Here is a 19922-nt window from a genome sequence, read left to right as displayed (position 1 = left end):
AGAGAGAAGTGAAGATATGACTATGGTTTTGCCAAGGATTGCCAAAAGGATTGCGAAAAGGGAGTTGCTCCTATTAGCTCTGCTCAAAACAAGAAGACAGGAAAGTAATAAAAAGGACAGGGTGTGAGGAGAATGGTCTGTTATTGACAGATCTACAGAGTAAATTACAGAATGGCTTTCTTCCTAACAACATGCGTGCTCTTAGGATGCGATTAGATGGGATGGAGTGGGATGGGATGGGATAGTTGGAATGGAATGGAATAAAGAATGGAATGGAATGGAATGGAATGGAATGGAATGGAATGGAATGGAATGGAATGGAATGGAATGGAATGGAATAGAATAGAATAGAATAGAATAGAATAGAATAGAATAGAATAGAATAGAATAGAATAGAATAGAAATTTAGAATGAGACAGGGAATTAAATCTTAGAGAAAGGAAGCAATTTAAGGTAAGCACTGAGTTGCCCAAAGGGTCTTCAGCCTCCATGATAAGACGGATCACATCCCACAGAATTTAAAGAATGTGCAGAAATCTTATTTCCGTAAGGGTCATCATGGAGCCATGCTGGGTCTTTGGAAAAACTTGAAGATGAGAAAAGCAGCAGAGAACTTAGTAATTGTACCTCTTGCTCAAAAAGACTTGAAAGATGTTTTGATGCTTTGAGTATTTTCTTTCCCATCTCTAGGTAGATGTGTGGATTATTGAGCCTCAGGGATTGAAATTTCTTCATGTTCCTGACACATCGGATGGTCACTTTGATGGTGTTCCAGTCATTTCTAAAGGACACCAGAAGGTACCATGGGCACCGCATGTTGCCAAGAGTCTAAGTGACCGTTAGACATGGGTTCCACTTACCTCCTGTGTTCTGGGGAATTAGAAAGCAGTCAGGTATTGAGCTGAAAGAACTATATGAAGAAGCAGTGACCCCTGAGCAAAGTGTCGGGTCTTCCACAGACATACAAAACAAAACTCCCAATTGTTTCATTTTGATCAGTGATTATCCCTTTTGGAGTCCCATTTCACCGAAGTCATCTGCTTGACCAGTAACTAAAAGACAGGTTTTATATATGGTAGATTTTCTTTAATCACAGCAAGAGATATTCAGCTTAATTCTCTCTGCCTTCGTGGCCAATAATACCCAAGTATGGAGGAGTCAAATTCCTCTAAAAACTTTTCACAAACTTTCTAGAGCTGGGTAACCATTTCTTCCATGGGGGAAGGGAGGAATTCTTTGAGTCTCTTAGAAGGGTCTGAAACTTGGCCAACAGCCTCGCAGACTGGCAGATGTTCCCCTCACATGCCTTGCCACTGTCCTATTCATCAGTAACAGGACAACTGATGCAGAACAGCCATGGGTCATTGGGTCATACCTCTTTACCTGTGGGCGTGAGGAGGTGCAGCTGTCAGTCAGCCCCTCACCTGCAGAGGGCTGGGGCCAGAGCCCGGGCTCTGACATCACCGTTCTTTCCAGGCACATGTCTCCTTCAAGCCCACGGTAGCACAGCAAAGAAAATGCTCCAACTGCTCTGAGACTGCGGTGGACGGAGAGCTGGTGGTGGTGTACGACGTACACAGAGAAGAGAAAGCCGGAGAACTTGAGGTGGGTGCACACAGGCCCTAGGAGAACCACCCCGCTGAGGTCACTGTTTCTTGTTGAACAAACTCCCTGGCCTCTGAGTAACTGCAGCTGCCAAGGCAAAGTGTCAAGGCTGCAGAAAAGGGGCTGAAATCTTATTTCCCTAAGTGTCGCTAAGCATTTCACGTCAGGAAAACTGGATAAAGCGTCATTGGATCTCATGTCCTTGTTCCAGAAAGGTACTTCTGGGCCTCATAGAAACAATAGAAAATCACAAAATGGGAGTTTTGGATGACGTTCCCAGGCCCTTTGCAACTAGACTGTCACAGAAAGCAGAGAATTTATGGGGCTGGGAGGATGAACAACAAAAGCCTAGAGAAAGATCTGGGCCAATGTTGAATTCCAGGGTCGATGTTCATTGGGAGAGTTCCCGAAGAGTTTCCTTCCCCCTTTGTCATGTCTTCGGTGTGTGTATTTCCCCCGGTGCTAACGTAAGCATCCTTGGAGGGTACCAAAAAGCCTGTCCTCCCAGGGAGGCAGGGAGGTGTCCACAGCCACACACCCTAGAGCTGGATGGATCCTATAATGTCCTGGCAGAGCAACCAGAGGACATGGGAGGAGAATGAGGGGAGCCAGTCATTACAGCTTCCAGTGGAATCCAGCTGGAGTGGCCTCCCCTTCTCTTCAGGAACAATCCACACTCCCGAGAACACCCATAAAGGCCCATCATGATCCTCCCCGATTCCTGGATTCTTGAATTCTGTGGTCCCACTCACAGAGCCCCAAGCGTGCCATATTCTCTCATGGCCAGGGCTGCACTGTCTGGAACTCTCCACCCCAACCATACCCCGCCCCAACCTGGCCCAAACCCCGCCCTGGCAGGCTAACTTCAAACTCACACTCAAGTCTCATGTAGATGTCATTTCCTTGAGAAAGACTCCCCCGTCAGAATGAGCTGCTCCTCCACAGGGTGTTCTGAGAGCTTTATTTTCCTGATTGCAGCACTGAACACTGGAGCTGCAAACTGTCTCTTGTCTGGTTCCCCTTTGGCCCATGATGGCGAGCAGGGTGCCTGGAACAGAGGCTGTCAGTGGAGACTGGGTGGAGTGGAGGGGAGAGGAACAGAGTGAAATACCCTGGGGGCCGCTAACCTGCGAGAAGGTTGGGACCTTCACAGGAAAGGAAGAAGGGAGCAGGAAGGAGGGCGAGAAGATGGACACCAAGCTGCCACCGTGGTTCTCCTTTTGAGGATCCTCACGCCTCCTGATCACCATGATGCCTGCCCTCTCAGTGGATTGACAACGGTTTGGCCCACACATGTATTCTGTCTTTCAGGTGTTTAACGGATATTTTGTCCACTTTTTTGCTCCTGAGAACATGGACCCAATTCCCAAAAACATCCTGTTTGTCATTGATGTCAGTGGATCCATGTGGGGAGTAAAAATGAAACAAGTAAGTAGCCCTGTCGGCAGTGATACGTGGCAGCCCTGCCTCCTGGGATCCCTCTCAACAATACAGTCATTTCATTTCTCCTGCCCCCAACCCCAGCACTTAGACCGTTTGGGCTGCTGTAACAAAGCAACACCGACTGGGAGGCTTATGTGGGAACAACGGAAATTTATCTCAAAAGGCACCTTTCTGAAAAATTTATCTCAGTATAGCCTCTTCTCACTCTGATCACTATGCTGTTTGATGAAGCAGAACAGTGGTCCTTCTGCATAACGTTTTACTTGAATATCTTGCCCTTGTTCACCAGTAACTCTGACATTGTTATATGCAAACCTTTTCTAATTATACTGTAATTCGGTGAGGGTGTCCACCCTGTCTTATGTCTTCCACGTTGGAGTTCAACATAGGCTTATTCAGTCGTAAATGGATGCAGTTCTAAAAAGCAAACAAGGAAATTTCATATTTTAATTCATCGATCCATCCATCCATCCAAACAATTTGAACAAGCAACTATCCATTTAGTCATTCATTCACTCATTCGTTCTTTCCTTCATTTGTTCAGCAACCATTTCTGACCTCGCAAGTGTTCACTACTCTTCTAGGATCAAAAAGAAGGAAAAGATAGGGCCCCTACACACTGTGCTCATATGCCAACACCAGGTTTCTCAGCAGTGGCACTGCGGACATTTTGGATTGGATCATTTTTTGTTGTAGGGGCTGCTCTGTACGTTGTGGGATGTTTCAGTGTCCAGGGCTCTACCCACTAGTTGCCAGTAGCACCACCCCCTCAATCGTGACAAACAAAAATGTCTTCAGACATTGCCAAATGGCACCTGGGATATGTGGGTGGAGGGACTGCCCTCAGTTGAGAACCACTGCTCTAATACAGCAGCTCATTCACTCCTTCACTCCTTCCTTCTTTCCTTCCTTCCTTCCTTTAATGAATATTTATTAAGCACCCACTATGTATCAGGCACTTAGTTCACCAATAACAAAATCAACCAAAAACATTTTTAAAACAGTCATCCCTGCCCCCATGGAGCTTATGGAGCTTACATTCTACAGGAAGGGGGACAGAGAATAGACAATAAATATAATAAGTAAACTTAGAAGTATTGTCAATGGTGGTGTTATGAAAAAAGCTTTTTAAAAAAAGAAAAGAGTAGTGTATTAAGAATCAGAAGCTAAACAATAATGAATGCCAACTATAATTTTATATATATAATGTGATGGCTCAGTGCGAGGTCGGAGGGATAGTGGTTGGGGGGAGGGGGGTCCACAGTGTAAGGGATATAAATGATGAATGTCTAAGTATTACCTTGTCTTGTACACCTGAAACTAATAAAATAAAATAAAAAAAAGAATCAGGAGTGCCATTTGCAGGAAGGTGTTGGTGGTTTGAAGAGAAAGACGAGAAGTAGTAGTTTAAGAGAGTGGGTGAGTAGATAGACTTGAGAAACGCGTTTGCTTTTCAGGCTCCACAAAAGGGGCACCTGAAGTCTGTGATCCTTGATGTAAAGTAGGATGAGTCAAAGTATTTGTGCATAACAAAGTAAGTCACCCAAAGTTTACGTCTCAAAATGCAGACAGTCTGTGTTCAGAGTAAGGGAGAGGTAGGTCTGTGTTTACTGAGGTGGAGTTAAGAGGTTTTCTTCAAGATCTATAGCTTGAGTCAGTACTTGAAAGATGACAAGGATGAAATATTGGTCTTCCTCTTTTCTTCTCGGGCTTAAAGCATACGTGATGAGACCCTTCTCCTTTCTCTTTTGGGACAGACGGTGGAAGCAATGAAGACCATATTGGATGACTTGAGAACTGATGACCAATTCTCAGTGGTTGATTTCAACCACAACGTGCGCACCTGGAGAAATGATTTAGTCTCAGCAAGTAAAACACAGGTCACAGATGCCAAGAAGTATATTGAGAAAATCCAGCCCAGTGGGGGTGAGTGGGTGTCACCTACTCCCAGCGAGGGTTCGAATCTTGATTCACTGAAGAAATGTTATTCCCGACCACAGTGCACTTTGCCCGGTCTGCGATGGTCTGCCTTAAATAATACATTTGTTATTAAATGACGAATACTAAGCTCGTGGCGAGAGTACAACACATAACCAACCCATCCCACACAAGTTTTTAATTATTCCAACCCTCCTCAGAAAAGGATATCCATAAGTGACAGTCATCTTCTCATTACTTGCATAGCATAAAATGGTAAGTGTCTGCAGAACCGTGTCCAAGTCGATCAGCAAGGCTGGTTTAAATACTTTCTATTTGGTGTTTCCCCAAATCATGGACTGGTGCTTTGAAAGGGCTAAGGGAATCGTTTACTCCAAAGTGAGTATTTTACTCCAGCCTGGGCAAAATTGCTGTCCCTTGGGAAAAGCAATCAAATGACTTGGGTACCTGGTAAATTATGCACAAGTGATCACCAGACAGATGAACTTGAGCCCAAAATACGATTGTTTCTGTGCAAAGAAAGATCATACAACTGAGCAGCACATTGTATTTCCATTTCAGGTACAAATATCAACGAAGCACTACTGAGGGCCATCTTTATTTTGAATGAAGCCAATAACTTGGGACTGTTAGACCCCAACTCGGTCTCTCTGATCATTTTGGTCTCTGATGGCGATCCAACAGTAGGCAAGTACCACTTCAATTTTCCAGTGTCAAATATTTTTACTATCATTTCGTAGGAACCTGACTTGCTTACAGTGGGAAATCTAATGGCATTTGACGGAGTTTCTAAACCATATTAAACCCATGCTTCCTGACAAAAGGCTTCTTTTGACCCTGAAACACTCAACCCGCTTAAACCAGTGCCCAGACATTTTTCAGTGATGCCCTTTAATGCCTCGGTGTCACTTCTACAATGGGGGGCAACTTTCATTTTAATTGTAATCGTATGCTGTGAGGATCGCTGGTGCATACTAGTGAAATACATCCATTTCCTCAACTCAAGGTATGTAAGCTGGTGAACCGGGGGGTGTGTGTGATGAGGGTTGACCCCAGGTCTGCAGTGGTACCTCTGGAGTCACAATAACGTATTCCTCATTGCCTCCACATCCCTGCTTCCTCACTGCCGCTGGACAAATCATGTCTCTCTGATACATCCTCCTGTGAAGCGTTTTTCTTATCCACAAGATGGCTCAGCAACTCCCTGCTTCTATCATGTACTGTTATTTTTATTTACTTCATTTATCTTTACACTGACAAACATAAGTACGAGCAAATGCTTGATTGTGCTGCAGTCTCTCGTGTGGACAACGATGGTGTCTGACCTGTGCCTGACACAGCTCAGTGGGAGGAAAACGGTGATGCTGTCATGGCAACCTGAGTTTGAGAAAGACGAAGAACAACCGTTTTATGAACGCTGAGACTAGAATGGCCGTTGTGATGTCCTTGTTGCAGATTCAGTGTCTTTCTTTTCCCCCTTGGATCAGATCACTTTAAAAATTCAATTTTTGAATAAAATCACAAGGAAGAAAAGGAAATAGAGCAAAAATGTCCCTGGAGGCAGTTGCTGGAGACTTGTGTATCTTTCCAAAGATACTCTATGCAAATCTGCATACTATATGTACATATGTACACATATATGTGAATACACACACATGTGTGCATAGTATATACACATACATCCTACATACACCAATATTTTAATTGTTTTTCCCCTTTAAAAATGCCTTTGAGATCATTCAATATAAATACACAGAGAGTTGCTTTGTTCTTTTGAATAATTGTACAGTATTTCACAGTTGGAATGTACCATAATTTAACCAATCTTTCTTATTGGGATACATTTAAGTTGTTTCCACTATGTGACTTTTTCCACTAATGTTGCTATATGTCATTGCCCATACTTCATTCAACATGTATGAGTGCATCCATGAGAAAAATTCCTAGTAATTGAGTCTGAGTCAAACAGTAAATGCATTTTTAATTTGGACAAATTTCACTAAATGGCCCTCCATGGAGCTTCCAAAAACTGTATGACACTGCCTCCTCATTCCTTTCCTTTCTGTCATCATCACCTTTAGGTGAACTAAAGTTGTCCAAAATTCAGAAAAACGTGAAGCAGAACATACGCGACAACATCTCCTTGTTCAGTTTGGGGATAGGATTTGATGTTGATTATGATTTTTTGAAGAGACTATCCAATGACAACCGTGGAATTGCTCAAAGGATTTATGGAAACCAGGACACTTCTACCCAGCTCAAGGTAACATTTTTTTTTTTCCTGTTCTTCTTTTTCTTTACTCAAAATCATTCTAGGAATATTTGACACTTAAATGAAGATGGAGGAGTTTAAGTGAAAATTATCGTTACCTCAGCTATATCTGGTCACAAGAATTAAGAACGTGTGCGTTCCTTTCTCCCGCAGCTCACCCTACTTGTCCAGCTGCAGTAATACTGAGTGAGATGAGAGGCAGAAAGGCCATGGACACCCCTCACCCCCTGGACAAGTCTTCAGAGGCCCTCCAGCTCCATGAAGCAGTTGGCCCTCCTTACTGTCATGGCCACCATTTTCCCTTTAAAGTGCAATTTTATAATGCGACACAGAGAATCACACTAGCCTATAAGTGTCCTTAAATATAAAGTATGTGACCTACTTGTTTATTTTGACTAAATGAACAAGAAAAAGATGTAGGAGAAAAACAGACTTTACCTCCGCCCCCTCTCCTGCCCCCGCCCCCCCATCAGTACCAAGTACCATAAATCAAATGCAGGCCCATATTTAAACATGGAGACAGGTCAGGGATAAGGTTCTAATTTGGGGAATATCAACCTCGCTGATGTTTTTTATTACGAAAAGCTGTTCGTGCTGGTCATAACACGCAAGAAAAAAAATGCTGGGCTCTTAAGTCAAAGGGAATATTCTTAACAAGTCTTTATCGTCTCTATGTCTCAGTTCGTCTGATAATTGTGAGGATTTGCCTTGTGCCATAGCTTCTCCCAAAGATACTGTGAGAATAAATTAAGAGATAGAGATATCTGTTAAGCATTTGAATAGTCTCAGAGAAAAATCCTTTAGACATATAAAAATAATGATTTCTCTGTTTTGTTTGTTTTGTTTTGTTTTTTTATGAATTGTAGAAATTCTACAACCAGGTCTCTACTCCATTGCTTCAGAATGTTCAGTTCAACTATCCCCATACATCAGTAACGGATGTCACTCAAAACAGTTTCCACAACTATTTTGGAGGCTCAGAGATTGTGGTGGCAGGAAAATTTGACCCTGAAAAATCAGAGCAATTACAGAGCATTATCACCGCAACTTCGGTACTTTGGCTTGTCTGCTTATTCTAAAAATACTAACTGGTCCCCTGGATACAGTCGATCTTGTGTATTAACAGACTAACACTGCGTTCCAAGAATCCTTCCTATATATAAAATAAAAGCAATATCAAAAGGAAGACATGAGAATATCTTTACCATCTTACCAATTACTGTATAATTCCTTACCTTTTCATCCCAAATTCCAGAAGTATGCACCTACTTCTTCTTTGGTCTTCTTTCACATTCCCCTTAAAGTTGCATAGTACCCTGACTCACTCCCAGTAGGTATAAAAATGTGAATTTCTTAACTATAATTTATAATGAACTCTGCTGTCTTTAAACTGAACCCTGCATCGTCCAGGCCAACACGGAGCTGGTCTTGGAGACCCTGGCCCAAATGGATGACTTGGAGGATTTTCTCTCAAAAGACAAACATGCAGATCCTGATTTCACCAGGAAATTGTGGGCCTACCTGACAATCAACCAACTTCTAGCTGAGCGGTAAGAATAGCATGCACCACAGGGATTTGCAAAAGTATGCGGTTTGCCTTGAATATTCGAAGTAATACACAAAAAGAGTTTGAAACCAAGAAAGGCAGCCAATTATTACATGGTTTGGATTATTAATTTCCACTGGTTCTAAGCACGTTTGCTAAAGCTGGGTTCACGTTTTAAATTTTGTATTGAGGTGTAACACACATACAGTAAAGTGTGTGAAGTGCATTGATTTTAAGTGCACTATGTAATGAATTTTTATATATATCTCCCATGGAATCCCCACCCAGATCCAAATATAGAAGACTTCTTGCATATAATGATATAATACAATCTGTATTCTTTTGTTTCTGGCTCCTTTCACTCACTATGTCATCTGTGAGATTCGTCCACGTTGCTGTGCAGAGCAGGAGTTTGGATTTACTCTTGGAAACGGGTTACTGTCCAAACAGAAACGTACAGGGATGCGATTTTGTTATCACATAAGGAAGGGCTCCCTCACAGAGATCTGTTGCATCTATGGCTTCTCAGCCGACCTGTGTTTAAACTCTCCAGTATAAAAACTGTACTTCTAGAGTAATGGATGGATGGCTCTTAAACCACCGGCGTCAGTTACGTATATGTAATGATTAAGAAAATTACCATTTCTGAGCCCACTCTACGTGTCTGTCAGATTCTCAGGAACATGCAGAAGGGTCATCTGAACTAGGTTGGGGGAAATGACGTGCAGTTGTATAACTGCTCACAGAGAAAATCCATGGTGTTAATAAGATTACAAAGCACACAGCGGCTATAAGCTGTGGCTTTGAAATGAGTGAGAAGTATTTCTGCCCCTTTACGGGAGCGCACTGGGCGCATTTAAAAGGAGATAGCAAATTGCTGCGGAAGTTAAATACTGATTTTTAGAAAACAATCCCCTATAAAACAGATCAGTGGTTGCCAGGGGTTGGGAGAGGGGTAAATAGGTGGGCATGAAAGATGTTTAGGGCCGTGAAACTACTGTATATGATACCGTAATGGTGGATACTTGTCATTATGCATTTGTCCAAACCCATAGAATGTACAGCACCAAGAGTGACCCCTAATGCCAACTGTGGACTTGGCGTGATAATGCCATGTTCATACAGATTCATCGATTGTGACAAATGTCCCATATGGTGGGGGCTGGTGATAACGGGGCAGGAGATAAGGGGCAGGAAGTATATGGGAACTCTCTGTACTTTCCACTCAGTTTTGCTGTGAACCTAAAACTGCTCCAACAAAATTAAGTCCATGAAAAAATTCCCTAGGACTTCATGGCTTCATGAAACCTGTTAGTTCTGTTTTCCCTGGTGGAACATCGGAAGTGGTGGGGTTGTGGGACGTTCACTCAGCCTGAAATATAGCGATGCTCTGTAATGTCTCTAATTCCTGAATACAGGAGCCTGGCTCCTACAGCTGCTGCCAAAAGGAAAATTACAAAAACAATCCTGCAGATGTCTCTGGAACATCACATTGTGACCCCCCTCACTGCCATGGTGATTGAGAATGAAGCTGGAAACGAGCGCATGCTGGCCGACGCACCGCCCCAAGATCATTCTTGCTGCTCAGGTCAGTGTTTCAATCCAGTGGAGAAACATCACTCTCGTAGCCTGTGCCAAGGGCCTAGGACCCCCTGAGCCTCTCATGCACCCAGTCCGCCCCTGGCTCCCAAGCCTGTGTCCCTGTGCTCAGCGCTTCCTGTCAGTTTACTCTGTGGATGGTTTATTGCTGTGATCGTCAAACATTTTTGCTCACATATTTTCCAAAGGAATTTTCCAAAGGAATTTTCCAAACTTATGTACCCCTTCATACAGTTTTTAAATCGGCATTAGAAAGTTTCCATGTTGTTTAAGTACTTGCAACGAATTTAATTTCTGGCACAACGTAAAGGTTGAGCTTTCTAAATAAAACTGTGACGTCACTGTTTTAAGTGTGTCCATTGACACAAACCATCATCCATTAAAAAAAGTACATGAACAAATTCTATGTTAATTACTGGAAATTTTATATTGTTCTTTTTTTCTAGTGGACCTTATATTCCCATTCCACTTTCCGGGCAGAATCATATCCTAACATAACGTATTTTTATACTTGAAATCCTGTTATTAATCATCCTTCTCTGCTGCAAGAAAAACATGTTTACAAATTTAAATACTTTCAGTTGTTTGTGACCCTAAGATTATGAGTGTTCAAAGTTTTCTTCTGGGTTGAGTTTTATTAAAATTACTGTGAGTAGACAACTGATCAAAATAAATAAATGTGTTATAAATTTCTATATACATAAGAAGGGATATTTTCTTGGACATCATCTCTTAATGAGAAAAATGTGGCTGAGTGTATTTTTCATGAATCTATGGGTAAATGTTATTTCGGAATCGATTGAAAGAGGCAAGATTCAGCATCAACTCTACTTTTAAAAAATACTTTATTGACATAAGTCCTGATAAACCTTGTTGACAAAGATAAGTAGATAGGAATGTAAAGAACTTAGTTATAGGAATGCCACTCACCTGACCTTCAAAATTATATGATAAAACTCACACCGTTCTAAGTAATTCAAAAATTATTTTTACTAATCTATTAGATTACAGCTTGGACCCTACTCCAATTCTGCAGGGAACAAAGAATTGGGAACAAACAGATATGTTTCTCAGTCTTTGGAACCATTCTGTTTTTTTGGCACTACACCAGTTTTCGAAAGGATGCTTTGGTTCCCAGGAGGTTTTTGGTGAGAGGAAGCAGGGAGCGAGCATGCTTTCCACTTGTAAACTAGGAGAGGGGTTTGCTTAGGAAAGAGCAGATGTGAGAGCTGTGAACCTAGAAACTGCCCTAAAAACTATCCATGACCTCTACGTCCTGCGGAAAGTCCCAAGGCATGCCTGAGGGGCTGCTCCCAAGTTTAAAAGACCTTAGTTTGTCCACCTCCTTCCTTCCTCTTTCTCAGGGACTGTTCAAACACAGTCTTAAGAATGACGTGCGTATACGAGAGGGATCATTTGCTGAATTTTTAATTTTGTCAAAGCAAGATGTCACCTATACCGCAGTGGCCCAGGATTCAAGGAACTCTGACTTCTCGCCTTCCAGTTTCAACAGGCTGGGGCCTCACAGCTACATTGATCCAGGGAGACACTCACCCTAGATAAACGGGCATTTATAGGTGACTTTATATTGCCTAGATGAAATGCCTAGGTGAACTGGCATCTGTTTCTCAAAGACAATAAGACGGACTAGAGATCAGAAAGCAGAATAAATGTGTTGTAGCTGATACGGAACCTCTTTGGGAAAGTAAATTACTCAGGTTTTTGTTTGTTGGGTAAACAGGACTAGATCAGGAAGGTGATGACTAATTCAGGGGATGGATGGGACATTATCTACCACAGAACTAGCATGTCCAATGGGCCCTTCCCCAACTCTGTGGGGCAGTTCCTCCTGCTGCAGACCCCAGCCCATGTCCCAGACTCTGCAGAGTACCCTACAGCAGGCCTACAGCTTTTGACAGAGGGAGCCATAGGAGAGAGAAGTCAGGAATTGAAAAGGTTTTCTACACAGGTGCCCTGTATTACGGCAGCAAAGTTGCTCCAAGTTCACTCCCATCTTGGGTCAGCCCTTCACCAACACCAAGGACCCCAATGCCTGCTGTTGGAGCTCCCGCGGTTGAGATCACTCCTCCTCCCCATGTAATGAGAGGTAAGAAAACTTCCACATGGCTTTCACCTCCCAGATTCAATTGAGTCATAATCTGTGGAGGGAGCACTTCCATGTGTTAATAAAATTGCTGTGTCCAGGGAAAATAGGTGACTTTTACAGGCATAATTGCCTTCCGTTGAAAGACAATAACTCTGTGTATTAGTTAGCTTGGGCCATCATAACAGAATACCACAGAATACCACATAAATAAATACCACAAATTTATTTCTCATAGTTCTGGAAGCAGATGTCCAAGATCAAGGTGCTGGCATGGTAGATTTCTTTTTTCTTTTTGGCTTGTAGGTGGCCGACATCTTCCTGTGAATTTACATGACTTCTGGAGAGAGAGCCAGAGAAAGGGAGGGAGGGAAGCGGGGAGAGAGAGAGAGAGAGAGAGAGAGAGAGAGAGAGAGAGAGAGAGAGAGAGAGAGACAGAGACAGAGAGAGAGACAGAGAGAGAGACAGAGAGAGAGACAGAGAGAGAGAGCTGTCTGGTATCTCTTCTTATAAGGACACTAATCCCAACATGGGGAACCCACTCTTGTGACCTCATCTAACCCTTTATTACCTCCCAAAGGTAGCCTGCCTATAAAATGGGGATGATAATACCTCCTCTACAAGGTGGTTATAAGGTAAGGTCCTGGTTCCCAGTAGAAGCTCAATAAACACTGGCTAGTCTTACGTCATTCCAGACCATTAGGGATCTATGAAGTCAGTCACTGGAGCACTCAATCTATTTTCACCCTAATTAAAATCTAAAGCTGCACAGAGCAACTTAAACATGATGTTTCATTTCTGTTGCCTAGAATAATATCAACTCAATGTGGCAGCTCTGATTCATTGTTGCTTATCAGAAGGTTTGATTGGTGGGATCTGGGTTAATTAAAATGGCAAAACCAACTGTTATCTCTAATAAAAACAATTTCCTTCAAACAGAATGCTTCCAAATACCACATTTGTGTAGAGGAAGGAAGAGGATAGCATAATAAAATGATTTTTAATTTATTTTTTTTAAAGGAGTTGGGAACCTTTGTTCTGTGTTTTAATGATGCCCTCTAGTGCCCAGCTCCAATACAAAATCAACTAACCAAGTATTTATTAAATACACAGCATGGGCTTGGTGGTGTGACGGGTGCAAAGAAATACAAGTTTTTGTTCCTGCTCTGGATTAGTTTATCCTCGATTTCAAGGTTCAAAACACACTTGAAAATGAACGAGCGTGTCAGAGAACGGTTGGGAGAATGGACTTGTAGTCAGACAGCGTGGCTGTGAGTCACAGCTCTAGCACTTACTCAGTCTGTGATGTGACCTCGGGTAGGTCATCTGTCCTCTAAGGATACAGTGAGAATGAGCTGACTTCATGTTTGTAAGGAGCTTTGTGATAATATCTAGAGAACAGTAACCTCGCAAATGAAGGTCGAATCATGTCACCTTTATTCTCTAAAACCTTTAATATTTCCCCAACAGCTTGAAGGCCCGCTTTTTAGCATGGTGTTCCATTGTCTTCATCACCTACGTACAGTTTTAGTGTTATCTTTTTCTACATTGTTCAAGAACCCATCCATGAGTCACACTGAGGTCCTTTCTAAACAAACCATCCACTTTTCTACCTCTGTTCTTCATTCTGTCCACTCAGAATAAAATCCCTCTCTGTCTTCTGTGTCGTAGTCTTCCCCTTTCTCCTCCTATCTTTAAGACTTAAAAGTTCAAAACTCAACTCCTTCCTAAGGCCTTTCTCAACTTGCCCAGGTGAAGTCAAGTATCCTTGCATCTCTGTTCTCAGAGCATTGTGCTTAGGCCATTGTATCATTTACGTCATTCTAGCTTACATGAGTGGTTCTGTCCGCCTCTATGAAAGAAAACATAAAGTTCTAAGTGTTAAAGGAAAAAATTGTTTGTGACATTTGCGAAAGCATGGTAAGGAAGAATTTTATTCAAGGGCCGATGGGCTTCAGGACCACTGCAGTGGGGAGAGAGATTGGACTCAACTTCAAATAAAAACATGGGAAAGTGGGAGTTTATAGACAAGAAGTGGGGTTGGGGTCAGTGGATGAAAGATTTCTACAAGGATACCTCAATGGAAGGGGATTTGGGCTAAACCGCCCTAACAGGATTCTTGCTGCAGGCAGGCCAGCTGATCAGACACCACTTGGGGCATGGTGGGGGATGAGGGACCTGATCAGATATCGATTGTGATCCAATGCGGAGGGCGGGGTTTCTGGTTAAACTGACTTGGCAGGATTCTTGCTTAAATGAAACAACGCAGAGATGAACATGGAAGTCCAAAAGCTAAGGTGTACTTGAAAAGTTCAGGGGAGTCTGAGTAGAGTTTGATCCGGGAGAGAATCTCTGTCACTCCTTCATTAAAGTGTTACTTTCTGGAAGCCACAGACCAGGACTTATATAAAGCAGCACCAAATGTGGCTTAATTCAGTGTTTTGTACATAGTTTTTTTCTCACTAAATATTTGTTGAATGGTTAAACAAATCAACAAATAAGATCAGAAGAATAGTGTTCAGTCACAAAGGAATACTTTCTTGGGAGTAACTTGATTCTTCATTGCTCTTGGAATTGATTAATATTAATCTGTATGCCACCAAATAATGTTTGTTCTCCTTTATTTTTATATACTGTGTATGGCTACTTAATAAAATACATATCTTTGTACCTACCTATACACACTTTCACTGTATATGCGTTTATCCATATGTAGTATATGTGTGTGTGCCCAAAAAATGTATATACATTTTAATAAAGGAAAAAAATATTAAAATTACACTAGTGGTAACCACTTTGAGCACCTCTTGTAATTGCAAAAGTCAAACACGACTTGTATTCATCCTTTGTTATTGGTATATATTGAGTATTATAATTTTAATAGTTTTTCCTTTCTTAAAGTGTTACACATTTTTTGTATATATATTTGTGTATATATATGTATATATAGTGTGTATGTCTGTGTCTTACTTCTTGTGTCTTTCTTATTTATTTTTATCTCTAGCCCAGTACCTATGTGATAGCTGCGGAATAAGTATCCATTGCACCAGGCCCAGTGCCTAGCAGAACAGTACCTAACCTATAGTAGAAGCACAATAAATGTTTGTTCTTGTTAAAGTAGAGATGTTCAGGAGTAGAATAGTTTTCAAAATCATCTTCCCTTCTATGATTTTTCGCTTCTTTTCATTTTCTTTGTATATTTTCCAGTTGAAAATGACCCACACTTCATCATTTACCTACCAAAAAGCCAAAAGAATATTTGTTTCAATATTGACTCTGAACCTGGAAAAATCCTCAACCTTGTTTCAGATCCAGAATCAGGTAAAATTAAAAGATACACATTTGAATTAGACAATTAGATCATTGTCATGCTTCGCTGTTAGTACCTGGGGTTTCTTTCTTTCTGTTTTTTTATCCCCCTTTCTTCCGCCTTCCCTCCCCAACTCCAGTTCAAGCCGTTGTCTCTCAGTCTAGCTGTGTAGGACACAGCTCCCTGGCCCATGCTGGTGTTATGAGCCTTACACTCCCCCCAGCTGAGGCCTGCGGTGCTCGGTCAGTGGCTCACAGCAGTTCGTGCTGGCCGCCAGCTGCTCATGGTGGCACACAGTAGCCCACGGCAGCACACAGCAGCCCACAGCAGCCCACGGCAGCCCACGGCAGCCCGCCGCAGCTCACACCAACCTCTGGCTGCCCACGGCAGCCCAGCTCCAGGGAGAGCTGTTGTTCACAATCTTAGCTGTAGAGGGAGCAACTCACTGGCCCATGTGGGAATCGAGCCCGCGACCTCGGCGTTAGGAGCACCGCGCTCCAACCACCTGAGCCACCGGGCCAGCTTTCTTTCTCACCTTAATAGAAGCCCTCTATTTCCCAAACTCCAATAATAGTAAGAAATAAATTATGAATCTATTTCTAAGTGTTTGAACTATTACAGATAAACTACTCTCCTTCAGTATGAACTAGCAGATCTTGTAATATAATGAAACTATAATAAAGCATAGTCATAACATAAGAGTTAGAGGAAAAAGTGTTATATAAACAAAATAATAATTTTCTCATACTGTCAGTTTTTATAAATTTGAATTATGGTACCCACACATGAAAAAAGAAAGTGGCACATGAGAGAGAAGGAAAAACAAACCTTTTTTATTTCTGTAGGAATTTTGGTCAATGGACAGCTCATTGGTGCCAAGAAACCCAACAATGGAAAACTAAGCACCTATTTTGGAAAACTGGGATTTTATTTCCAAAGTGAAGACATGAAAATAGAAATCAGCACTGAGACCATCACCATGAGCCGGGGCTCTCGTTCATCCATCTTGTCCTGGTCTGACACAGCTCAGGTCATTAGTCAGAGGCAAGTGTCACTATGTCTGCACTTGGGCCTGTCCTTGACACATTACATAAATCATTCCAGATATCTGAACATAAACATAGACCTTAAAATAATCATTTTAAACATGAAGAAGTTGAGGTTCAAAAAAATTTGGTTACCCACGCTTCTGTTCCCAGCAGCAGGGACCATGTGTTCGGTCACCGGGTGCCCCAGCGCTAGCCTACTGCCCGGCATGCGTTTACGTAGGTAGTCAGTAAATACGTGTTGGGTAAGTGAATGAGTCCACCAACTGAAATCCACAGCCAGCTCTGTGTCAGATATGCTCAGAAACACTGTGATTGTGTCTAATGAGTAATCTCTTCCCATTAGTATCTGTTAATTATTTAATTAAACGAACATATACATTGGTAGAATTTCAGAGCTGGGAGTTCAAACAGCATTCTGATCAAATGACCAAAACATGGTAAATCTCTTAGAAACTAGTGGGATTGTACTGGGAGGAATGGGAAGTGCATGTTAGGGATGAGAGGGACGACTTTCTGCAGAGTCTATTCTGAAATCATTGACCCCATTTCAATTTTCCCACTAGTGTGTTTGTCTCAGTGAAGAAAGAGAAGACGGTGATGATCACTCTCCATAAGGAGATGTCCTTCTCTGTGTTACTTCATCGCGTTTGGAAGAAGCATCCGACCAACGTAGACTTTTTGGGGATCTACATTCCCTCCACAAACAAGTTTTCACCTAAAGCGCATGGACTGATAGGTAAAGTCTCGGCCGACCGACCACCTGACAAGTGTGGGACCACACTAGGTCGTGAGCAGCTTTGGGTGACACTGGTTAGAACTTGGGAAAGTGACAAACTGGGTAAACTGAAAAGCACAGGATCTTAATTTATAAAGCAAATGAGTGATGACCCAAAGAGGTCAATGCCACTGGAATGAACTGTCACTCACTGTTTCCCCTGGAAATAGGAGGTCTGGCTGGCCACGCAGGGGCCACGGGAGGAAGGCCAGATTTGGTTTAGGAAGTGAAAGCAAGAATGAGCAGTAGATTCAGGCCAGGCCCTTATCAGGGTTTCCGTGGGAAGACAAGACAGAGCAGGGTAGTTTAAGGGTGGTTGGTTGAATGATTCCCTTGGGCATTGAGCTAGAGGGTGATCTCCAGTTGCCTGGCATCTGGCCCTGGAATGCTTTCTTCTGGGTTGTACAGGCCGTAGGGGATCTGGCTCTGGGTTGGTTAGTTGCATATCAAGACAAGCTTCTGGTGGAGTCCTTTGTTATCTTTCAGAATTGGCTTGCCCAAGGCGGGGCAGTCTCTCCACCGAGAGACAGGTTTATGAAGATGTCAAAACATCGTAATATACGGAAAATAAACAACCTGATTACTACAACCCAAGAGAGCAGGGTGGGGTGACTCAGTAATGCTATAGCGAGGACCTTTACTGTTCCAGACAATGTTTTCCTGGGACCAGGATTTCATCATCACAAACTGGGCATGTTCAGAGAAGGGGCAGATACAGTTTAAGTTTTATGCTAAAGATTTTTTTCTAACTGAAGAGAAGTAGTCTGGCTTAGGAAGTCTGTAATAACAAGCAGGACATCTAGGTAAACTTTCTTTTTAAAGAATGGTTCTGATTTAAGCATATGACATCACAAAGCTGTTTCTGATTTGAGCTATGCTCTCAGTTTCTGACCTTAACCCCCTGTCATCAGGATGCTCGATGTTATTTCTGATTCAGTAGATCAGCCTCGTATATAGTGACCACGGGGTGAGCAGCACGGATTGGCTCTCAGGAGAACCCATTGCTGTGCCCTTTTCCTCTCAATATGTCTTTCTACCCCAGAAATTCTGGAGGGAGGACCAAGTGGTGGGTTGGATCAAATGACCCGCCTGTCTTCTTCTTTACCTTGGTGTTACGTATAAATCCCTATCTGGACTTTGTCTCACTAGGCCAGTTCATGCATGAGCCAAAGATACGCATCTTCAATGAGCGGCCAGGAAAGGACCCCAAGAAGCCAGAGGCAAGCATGGAGGTGAAAGGACAAAACTTGGTTGTCACCAGGTAAGCCTCAGATGCACATGACAGTAATGAAAGGGCTCCTAGTAGGATTGGACTCACACAGCAAACAGGAGAGTAAGAAAAGCTCCTTTTTTAACGTATGACCTATGTCAAATCAAAGAATTCATTAGGAATAGACACATATGTAGCATGTGCATAAGGACACTACAGACAGTCCGTCTGAAATGAAAACAATGTCTACATACATAAGTACATACTGTAGAATCCAAGATTACTTGGTCAGTTGTCGTCACCTTCAAACAGTGGCAGCCCTATGGTCACAAGCTGGATAATTAAAAAAGCTGCTCAGAGAAGGAAATCATAAAAATTAAACCAAGGCACTATGTACCTTAGTGCAAGAGAGAGAATGTGTATTTTTATATTAAAGCTAGAGCCTTCTTTTTAAGTATGAATCTACTGAGTGTCTTTTTGTGTGGCTTTTCTTAAACTATATCCATATGCTATTTTGGAGTGAGAACTTAAGATACTTGTAAAGCATGCTGTGTACAATTCTTATGCTTTTAATTTTTCTCAGTCTTTTACAGTTCTCACCAATGCTTAACTCGGTATCATTTTAAAGCATTTTCTGCCCTTTGAGAGTTTTTACAAAGCAACCAAATTTGCTTTATCAGAAATGACTCTCTTTGCCCACAAGTGTCATTGACTTCCATGGACTTAATTAAGCCATCAAATTACAATAATAATTAAACCATAAGATTACAATAATACGTACTACCACAAAAATAGATTGGTGAACTAAAACAATGAGCTCTTGGTGAGTACACCACCCAACTGGCCCCGGTTTACTAGAGATCAGGGCGTTAGCAGTGGGCTGGGTAAGCATGTTTTCTGGAAGAAATGGTAAACGGTAATAGTAATAAGCTTCTCTGAAGTTAGTGCACATGCATCTACTAAACTGGAATGACCAAAGGTAAATGCTGGGCTTCAGTTTCGTCTACTGCAAGCCCCCATGATGCACCACTGAAACCGAGTTGACCTGTGGGCCATACACAGTTATATAAA

General features: G+C 42.2%; 1 protein-coding gene across 3 annotated transcripts in view; it reads left to right on the top strand.

Annotated features, from left to right (window-relative positions):
* ITIH2 (inter-alpha-trypsin inhibitor heavy chain 2) overlaps positions 1–19922 on the top strand; it is a 33041-nt gene that overhangs the window by 11415 nt on the left and 1704 nt on the right. For all 3 annotated transcript variants that reach the window (XM_081053777.1, XM_081053778.1, XM_081053779.1), the window contains 14 exons: positions 691–798; positions 1477–1605; positions 2917–3033; positions 4806–4974; positions 5548–5673; positions 7068–7249; positions 8125–8310; positions 8669–8808; positions 10223–10392; positions 12373–12510; positions 15715–15828; positions 16663–16861; positions 17430–17602; positions 18791–18902. In XM_081053777.1, coding sequence (XP_080909903.1) covers positions 691–798; positions 1477–1605; positions 2917–3033; positions 4806–4974; positions 5548–5673; positions 7068–7249; positions 8125–8310; positions 8669–8808; positions 10223–10392; positions 12373–12510; positions 15715–15828; positions 16663–16861; positions 17430–17602; positions 18791–18902 — 2063 coding nt within the window. The remainder of the gene's footprint in view (positions 1–690; positions 799–1476; positions 1606–2916; positions 3034–4805; positions 4975–5547; positions 5674–7067; positions 7250–8124; positions 8311–8668; positions 8809–10222; positions 10393–12372; positions 12511–15714; positions 15829–16662; positions 16862–17429; positions 17603–18790; positions 18903–19922) is intronic.

This window comes from Rhinolophus hipposideros (assembly GCF_964194185.1).
Source record: "Rhinolophus hipposideros genome assembly, chromosome: 1".
NCBI lineage: Eukaryota > Metazoa > Chordata > Mammalia > Chiroptera > Rhinolophidae > Rhinolophus > Rhinolophus hipposideros.
Note: the sequence above shows the minus strand (reverse complement) of the source record. Positions and strands in the feature narration are given on the sequence as shown.